The 8,951-nt window shown below is 42.0% G+C and overlaps 1 protein-coding gene across 1 annotated transcript; it reads left to right on the forward strand.

The window, feature by feature from the left end:
* The first annotated feature begins 251 nt into the window (after positions 1–251).
* LOC117705746 (uncharacterized) lies at positions 252–8,503 on the forward strand. The gene is made up of 4 exons (XM_076931517.1): positions 252–1,077; positions 2,017–2,148; positions 2,824–3,010; positions 5,763–8,503. The coding sequence occupies exons 1-4, from the start codon at positions 665–667 to the stop codon at positions 5,766–5,768; spliced, it is 738 nt and encodes a 245-aa protein (XP_076787632.1). The 5' UTR covers positions 252–664; the 3' UTR covers positions 5,769–8,503.
* Positions 8,504–8,951: the final 448 nt, after the last annotated feature.

The following is an 8,951-nucleotide window of genomic DNA, read 5'->3' on the forward strand; positions in this document are numbered from 1 at the left end:
CTGTGTTGTGGTGACAGCTTCCTGTGGGATATTTCTTCAGTGCTTTTGGGTTCACAAACAGGCATGTTTTCCAGGCTGTTTAAGCTATTTCGGAAAGAGAATGGCAATCAAGGAGAGACCACTCCCAATAAGAAGGAAGCTGGCCTCCTGTCTTGTAAAAAAGGAAGACTGAAATCATTCTGGGGAAGGCACAGTGAGTCCTGGGTAGAATTGGGGAACTTCCTGGAAGAAATAGGCTTGAGCTGATCCTTCCCGCAGTATGCTTTACAAGCTGGAGCCTTGGGATTTCTCAATGACAGAACAAGAGTCAAGAATTTCTGATTATTAGTTTGACAGAGAACTGGGTACTGACAAGCCTGCATCTACTATTCTGGGAGCTATTTAATTTCATTTTGAGTGACAAAGAATATAGGGGGAGGCACTATGGGATTAACAATGTGTCCATTCCTGGTAGGAGTTGAAGACCTTCATCCTCTAGATGACTGCGGGTTACAAAAGTCTGTGAGGACAGAACAGAGAAGGATGCTACCCTGGTCATATGTGGGGTCTCAGATGCTTTGGGTTTCAACACACATGATTAGACCTTGATGGTGATAAACAATATGAACTCCAGGATTTACCTGCATCACATCTGATAGGAGCTGACAAGGATCCCTAAATCTTCATGTCTGAGGCAGCTTATGGATTTCAGTGCAAGGGGCCCTGTAGTAGGGAGTGTGGCATATGCATGATGATGAAGGTTGGGAAGAGGGATATAGCTGAGCAGAACAGCTCAAAGATAGCTTTTCTGCTCCCTCTGGGATTCACCCTTTCTCTAGCTTTTCCTCTTCCTCACCCATCTTTTTGGGACTCAGAATGGTCTCTCCTGCCTCTGGGCCATCAACTCTGCAAATTCCTAAGTGTTTATCTATCTCCAGACTCTGCTAGGCAAACATCATCCCAGAATTCCACCATCAATTACCAGAAGCAGATGACAAAATTGGAAGAACTAAAATTGAAGATCAAGAAGATGAGCTTTGAGGAGGAAGAAATCAGTGAAATGCTGAACCTGTACAATTATGATGATTTGAACTACAGGTAGTAATTATGCTCAGTCCCCTGTTGACAGTATTGTGCCCTCTCTATTAACCCGAGATTTCCTCTCATCAAAGGAGTGTGTCATCTCTATTCATGCATGTTAGAAAGCCCTGACAAGTGTTGAGCAGTCGGATACTTGACCTTGAGGTGCTTAGTGTCTGACTGGTTCTGTCCACAACTGGAAGGACATGGTCAGACTTGCTGCCTCTCAGTGTGTGAATGAAATGCCTGCAGGTCATCACTGCTTTCTCTGAGTTTGGTCCTTATACTGAGACTATGGCACCTCACTGGATTTAGTTGGCATTCTAATTGTGTTTGTGGGTGGGTTGGTGTGTATGTGTGTGAATGTAGTTGTGTATGTGCTGTTCAGGATCCAAGGCTCCTTGACCTTTGATGGGGTTTGAGGATTTGTCTGATGCACAGTTTGCAGGTCAGTATAGTGTTGAGTCCAAAGAGGCCCAAATTGACCACAGGGTACTTTGCTCCTTCTGTTTGCTCTGGTGTCCCATAGGACTCTCCTGGGGGTGGAGGTGTTACTAAGCTTCTCCCTGGAAATACTATTCTTGTCCTCTGAGAATTCAGGTAACAATACGAACCAAGGATTGAGATTCCTGCCTTAAAAATAAAATAAAAAAAAAAAAAGTCATCAGAGATATGTATTGGGCCCAAGCTTGTGGCAGAGACTAGGAGAAACTTCTCACAGAACTAGTGTATTCCTTCAGGCTCACCCAGGATACTCTAGAAGGTCTGCTCCCTCGGTTTGGTCCCCTGCCTCTTATGTTCTGTGCTCAGGATTATAAGTTTAATTAGAACCAATAGAACCCAGTTCCAAAGAGCAAGGATGTGCCATATATTATTGGCTGGGGTAGTCTAGGATACAGCTGTTTTGCACATGATCCTTAGAGAAATATTTGCTCCTTGGGCCATGCCCTAATACAGGATGAACATCGAATTCAATATCATTAAAAGTAACCATGAAAAGACCATTATGAATATCCAGAAAATTACTGAGTCAATAACTGATGCCATGGAGAGATACAAGGAGCTCATAGAAGAGAACTATGCCTACAGGTGAGTGACTGACACAGCTGAGACCCCAGCACTAGGCAGGGAATGCTTCTGTCCTTCTAGGACTTTGAACAAATGTCAGGGCTCTGGTTCTATACTATCTGTTTCTTAAGGGGAACTCTTCCTTGAGGCAAGGGTCATGGATTTGTAAGTCTTGGACTCAGGTGTCCTAAGTCGGAAGAGTATTTAAGTGTATAAGTTTGTAAGACGTTTTAATCTATATTCTTCCAAATTCAAGATCCTCTACATAGAAAACATTTCCACCTTGATGGGAATATCAAGCAACACTGAACCTCTAGGGCTCTGGCAAGAGATTTAAAGATCTGAGATCCATGACAAAAATGGAAAGAGTGTATTGATGTTGATTCTTCTCTCCTCTCTCAGAGGGGAATTGCCCTCTATCTGCTGATGGTTTTCTAGTACCAGGGACAGATAAGCAACCATGAGGAACATTTCCTCTTCCTTGATGGACATAAACCCTCTTGCTGTCAGGACTTACAGAAGTACTTTCTGTCTTGTGGAATTTGGCTGGTCTCTGACTGGTGCTGATAGGTATAATGGGGACTCTAGTCTGTCTAGGCTGTCTAGGGACCAGGGCACTTACAGGGATGATGGTACTGGGAGGAGTGTTAGGCCAATGAAAGCTGGCTGGGAATAACCATTTTTTTTGTGGTTCAGCACCAGGCACTGCCAACTCCTTAGAGAATGTTCTCAACTGAAAGACAATATCAGGGTATTGCTGCAGAGCGGGAACAGAAATCTGCTGGTAGAGCAGAGTGAACCACAAGTGTCCTATGGAGAAGATAAGAGCTTCTGTGAGGAGGCCAACAAGAACATCTATGTCCCAAGTGCCAAGCATCAGCAGGTAGGATGCGGCATCAGAGGCAGATTGGCCTCATGTCTAACCAGAAACATAGACAACCAGTGTCACTGTCAACGAAGTTATCAAGACCCTCAGTTATGTCTGATCCAAATGTTCATTTTCATTCCTCTAGGAAGAACAGCAGTGTTATGGGTCTCACTTGAATCATCTGCTTTGCCTGCCCTAAATTACCTTTTCTCCAAACATGACAGATTCCTCATTGTTTTCTGCTCACTGATGACTTTTGGTGTTTCTCTCTCTCTCTCTCTCTCTCTCTCTCTCTCTCTCTCTCTCTCTTTCTGTGTGTGTGTGCGTGTGCTGTGTTGCTGTGTGTGAATTCTTGTGTGTCTATGTGTGTATTTGGACCAGCTGTGGATTAGTGTGTTGATACTAATGTTTTATGTTTGTTTAATGCGAGGTGATTTTGCAAGTGTTTTTGATATGGGTGTTTGTATATACAATGGTTTGTGTGTTTCTGTGTATGTTGTTAATGTGTGTCTCTCCGTGTGTATGTGTGACTTTCTTCTGACATACACCTGTATGTGTCTCAAGATGCCAAGTTAAATGAGTAAAGCACTCTGAGATTTCAGTTTGCTTCCAGGAAATATCAAATACATCAGTTCAATAATTCTGCATCTAAACCTAGATCACAAGAGAAACAGGACACAAAAAACTCTTGTAAAGTCAGATTTTTCAAATGATTAGGGGCAAAACTGTTGGTTCTCATTGAAGTCCTTTGGAGCAAATCAAAGGAATATTGTGCATGGGTGTAAGGGGGAGGTTGCTGTATAAAACCCATGTGTTTATACACTTTTCTGCTCTTGGCAAATTGTCAAAGCCCACTGGAATTGAGAGACTGAGTTGCTTGGAGCTGCATCTGCATCCATCATAAATCCCAGAGCTATGGAGCAAGAACAGGGCTGTTTCAGGAGCCTCTTGAGGGTCATGATACTCTAAAGCACTCAGCCTATGTTATCTGTGTAGCATTCTGCAACTGCTGTTATTCAAAATCGCTTTCTCTGAGTTAAAATCAGCCTCAAAGGGGGTTGGGAGTCATGAGGACCTTTAGGCAGGTCTGGTAGTGTAAAATCGGGTAGGTCTGTGAGAAGCCACATTCAGAAAGTGGAAAAGAAGTCCCACTTACCCAGCAAATCAGAACAAGTAGTAGATGTACACAGAGCAACTAGGGCACATCAGGGTTGCAGTGGTCTGCAGAGCAGCCCTGAAGGAGAAACTATCCAGATGTCCATCAGCTAAAGAGTGAAAATGAACCATTTGGTGCAGCCCTTCCATGGACCATTGCTCCAGTGTGAGATAATCCAAACAAGCATTTGGCATTTCAACTAGTCAGCCTTATCTTACTCAAACTATCCCTGACACAGTCACATTATGGGGAGAAATTGGTACATTTCTATCCTACTTATGGGGATTTCTTATTATTCTGGGCTCATAACTTTGGACACCAAGTCAGTCAGTGTTATGGGTCTCACTTGAATCATCTGCTTTGCCTGCCCTAAATTACCTTTTCTCCAAACATGACAGATTCCTCATTGTTTTCTGCTCACTGATGACTTTTGGTGTTTGTCTGTCTCTCTCTCTCTCTCTCTCTCTCTCTCTGTGTGTGTGTGTGTGTGTGTGTGTGTGTGCTGTGTGTGTGGTCTGTAGTGTGAATTCTTGTGTGTCTATGTGTGTATTTGGACCAGCTGTGGATTAGTGTGTTGATACTAATGTTTTATGTTTGTTTAATGCGAGGTGATTTTGCAAGTGTTTTTGATATGGGTGTTTGTATATACAATGGCAAAGGAAGCTCCTATTGGAAGAGGCTGTTGACTTAGGGACAAGTCTGACACAGTGAACAAGAAGCTACTCTACCACCGACATGTGACACAAGCCTGCTCTACACAGCCTTGGGAACTTGCTAAGCCAGGTTAGATAATAGGCCAAGAAGCCTGATTCCAAGTTCAGTTTAAGAGAAGAAAGCACATCACTGCCTGACCCTTCCATATGCTATGCCACTATGCACCTATCCCATTCAAGATTTGATGTTTCATACCTGGAATATATACTGAGCAATTTTTATATTAGCAATAACTGAAAAACTAAACTGGTTACTGCTATATACCATGCTCGTATTGTGTGAACAGAAATATTTTGTATGTTTGAGGTTATGCCCTACAATAGCCATAGACATAAAGGGGTATGTTCTGTTTCTTCATATAGTTCAGTGACTAGCCTTGGGAACAATTGCCTTTAACACACTCTTGGTGATTATAGGACCAGGGCAGTGCCCATGGAGTTCATGTGAGATGGTTTCTCTGGGTATTTCCAGATAAAGGGATTGACAAGTGGAACCCAGGTAGGTTCTAGCACTGAAGAAATAATCATAGCCTTCACTTAAATTATTGGCAGGCTCTCTATAAGGTTTCTACAGGGTTTCCTAGGAAGCTCTCATCTCTCTTGAACTCAGATTCAGACATTGCTACAATGTTATTATTACTCAGTATAATATACCTGGATTATTGGAAAAATATGGTAGTTTTTTAACTCCAGTACAGTGTGTAGTTCTCAGGTCCGTTTCTAGCAGTTTTTAAAAGCTGAGAAAGCAATCCAAGCACAGGTGCTCTATGACACTTGGGGATCAGGGAATGGCCTCAGCTGATGGGTCCTGCTGGATTGTCCAGCTGAATAGAGCTGCTGTGGGAGGGATAGCTGAATTGACAAATCCTTACCAGGCCTTTGGCCCTTCCTTCCATAGTTCTGAATGCTCCTGCAGAAACTCAAACATGGCACAGACCAGGACAAGATCTTCCACCAAGAGAACTGCTGTGTGAGGTGCACTGAGTGTGTGCAGCCAATGCACCACTATGGCATCTCATCCCTAATCACCATGGCAATAGATGGCTGCAGTCTCTTCTTCATCTTGCCTTCCTTGGTGTGAAGAGACCTTAATTTCATCTGGCCACTAGCCCACCAAGAGTGCACATTTGGAGGAATTCAGAGAAGAGCTGAGGCACATCAAGAGCTGCTGGGCATCCAGGAAGACTCTGAGACTGTACAGTTTTTCTTGTCCTGAGGGGTCATCAAGAATAACTTCATGAATATCAGTTAGCAAACTTGCAGACTTTGAGCCAAAAACTGTAACATGTCTTATGCTCAGTCTTGGGAGGACATATTCTTCAAACACACACTGCAAAAAAAGGAGACCTGCTTACATTTCTGTTGAAAAGATGATTTCCATCAGTAACTGCTTTTCTACTATGTTGCCAAGGCCAGCCACAGGCTGTAAGCCTGTGCTGCAAAAGGAGCAGCCAAGGAATGCTGCTTCCCACAGTTCTGGAGTTTGGATTTTCGTTTGTTTTTCTAACTTTGTTTATTTGGTTTTCCTTGTTTTCATTTAAGTTTTGTTATTGATTTGTTGTTGTTTTGTTCTTGTAATTGATTTACTATTTTGATAAGGCTATACACTGTACATATTGACTGCTTGGTTTCAGTCACTTTTGAGTATTCTTATGTATTCTTATGAATGAAAGTGTGATCTTTAACTCTTCACTCATAAGAACCTTCCTTATTCAGGTGTGGTGTCACCATGTTGAAGTTCCACAGTTATCAGACAGAGATGGATCTCTAAATTCTCATGGGGCTTGGGCTTCTTAATTAATTTGTGCTCTGATGTGTCAGGTCAGTCAACAGGGTCTAGCAAGACAGAGAGTATGGATGGAGGGGTAAGAGTCACAAAGAATGGAGAGAAGACAGAGAATCTGATCAAGTCCCATTTATTGAAAAGAAATCCTGGGTATTTATACACTCTACCACATGCCTTGAAGCCATGGACAAGCAGGGGATCACAGCTGAAGGTGCTTTACCAAGGTTGCCTTACAACTGGGGACACTAAACAGGAAAACAAGGTATGTGAGAAAAACAAGATGTTCATCATAGTGTGCTCAGCTGTTGTAGGCTGTTTGCAAAACAAGTTTATTGTCAGGCTCTAAGGCTTGAGATGGCTGCAAAGAAGATAGCTGCTTTTTGCTAGGAGAAGGCTCCCAACAACTTCCAGCCAGACTGAGCTACAAAGGTGCTGGGACCCCACTCCTAGCAGAAAGCAGCTATCCTCTTTGCAGCCCTCTGGGGCCATATATTTGTAGGTTGATCCTTGTCTACCCTGACTAGAGACTTGTTTTTCTAGCATGATATTCTTGAGAGCAGCCACAACCGCTGAGCACATTCTGAGAATCATGTTGTTTTTCTGACATAGCCTGGACTTGTTGTTTAGTGTCCCCAGCTGCTAGGCACTGGTCATTAATTGTCTCCAGCTGCACTCCCCTGCTTGTGCTTATATACCCATAATTGTGTTTCAATAAAAGAGACTTGATCAGACAACTGTCTTGTCTCTATTCTTTGCCCCTGCATCCCCACTGTCTCCCTTGCAGACCCCATAAAATGACCCTCAGGCCTGGTCACCTGGCATCCAATGTGGGGAAGGGAGAACAAGAAACTTTTTGAGGGACATTACTACAAGAAGGGTTTTTGACCAAAAATTCAACAGTGAAACAAAGATGGTCTCTGGGAAAACCTGCTGCATTGACACTGGTAAGTCATGACATGAAAATGGGGCAAGAAATAAGTCAGCATGAACTATATGTGGAACAGAAGAGAAACTCTTTAAAGACGCAAGGCATAAAGCTGAAATTTCATCATTTGTTGTCATTTTTAATTGCATTATAGACTTATGTCCCTGGTTTCCTCAAGAAGGAACCATTGTAGAGAAAAGACGGCATAGAGTTGGAAATGGACTTAAAGAAATTTACAGGCCATTTGGGCACGAAAATGTCCTAGTTACTGCCTTTTCATAGTTGAGCTTGATAAATGAAATGATCTCAACAAAGTGTCTGTTGATAGAGGCGGTCATTGCAGAGGGTGATAAAAATTTAAAGGCAGTGAAAAGAAAAAAAAGGTTGATTTTTCTAAGGAAGATATAGATTTAATTTCTCTAGAGAGCAACTTCTCAAAGGTCATCCAGTAGGCCCCAAAATTTAGATCAGACTTCAGAGATAGAAAATCTGGAGGGGAAGAAAGCCAAACCAAATAGAGTCCCTCGGCCCAAAGAGAAATGACTCAGCCATTCAAAAGAAAAAGATAAAATGCATATCCCCAAAATTAAAATCCAAAATAAGACCAAAGGATGATGACTATTTGTCTGAGTCAGACTCTGGTAACTTGAACTCAGGTACTGAGATACCTTCCAAAGTCGTCTTATTCTTTGTGACTGCTTTGGCTCGCCATGTCTTTTGTGTTTCCACAGGAACTTTAAAATTATTTTCTAATTCTATGAATAAATATTGTCACCTCATTGATATATCCTTTTTATAGATTACTTTTCATAGAATGATTATTTTCACAATATTAATCTTAACAGTCCCTGGTCATGAGAGATCTTTCTATGTTCTAGTGTCTTCTTCAGTTTCTTCAGTGTTTTAATGTTCATTTAAGATGTCTTTTATGTCCTTGGTTAGGTGCACGCCAAAATATTCTCTTTTTTTAGACAGTTGTGAATGGAATTATTTCCTTGATTCTTTTTTTCTCACTATATTTATCATTGTTAAATATGCTGGCTCGTTTATGGTTAACTTGACACTTGCTAGAATCAGTTGCAAAGAGACACCCTCAATTGAAAAATGCCTCCATAAAAGTGTCCTATAGGCAACTTTATTAGACTGTTTCCTGAATAATTATCGATATGGGTGCATCCAGCCCACTGTGTGTGTTGCCAACCCTAGGAATTGTTCTGAGTTGTAAAAGAAAGTAGGCTTCATGAGGAGTAAGACAGTAGGCAATATTTTTCCACAGCTTCTGCTACAGTTTCTGCTTCCATGTTTGTGCCTATGTTTAAAACATAGTCTTCATAGAGACTTCCAGGCAAATGAGTGTTGTTGCAGAAGCAGAACAT

This window comes from Arvicanthis niloticus, chromosome 3 (assembly GCF_011762505.2).
Source record: "Arvicanthis niloticus isolate mArvNil1 chromosome 3, mArvNil1.pat.X, whole genome shotgun sequence".
NCBI classification, from domain to species: Eukaryota; Metazoa; Chordata; class Mammalia; order Rodentia; family Muridae; genus Arvicanthis; species Arvicanthis niloticus.

What these genes read in the sequence shown, in the direction of transcription:
- LOC117705746 (XM_076931517.1), top strand. Translation starts at nt 665, where the DNA reads ATGTCTGAGGCAGCTTATGGATTTCAGTGCAAGGGGCCCTGTAGTAGG. An exon ending in TATGATGATTTGAACTACAG is followed by an intron (nt 1,078 to 2,016) that starts GTAGTAATTATG and finishes GCCCTAATACAG; the next exon opens with GATGAACATCGAATTCAATA. An exon ending in GAAGAGAACTATGCCTACAG is followed by an intron (nt 2,149 to 2,823) that starts GTGAGTGACTGA and finishes TTTGTGGTTCAG; the next exon opens with CACCAGGCACTGCCAACTCC.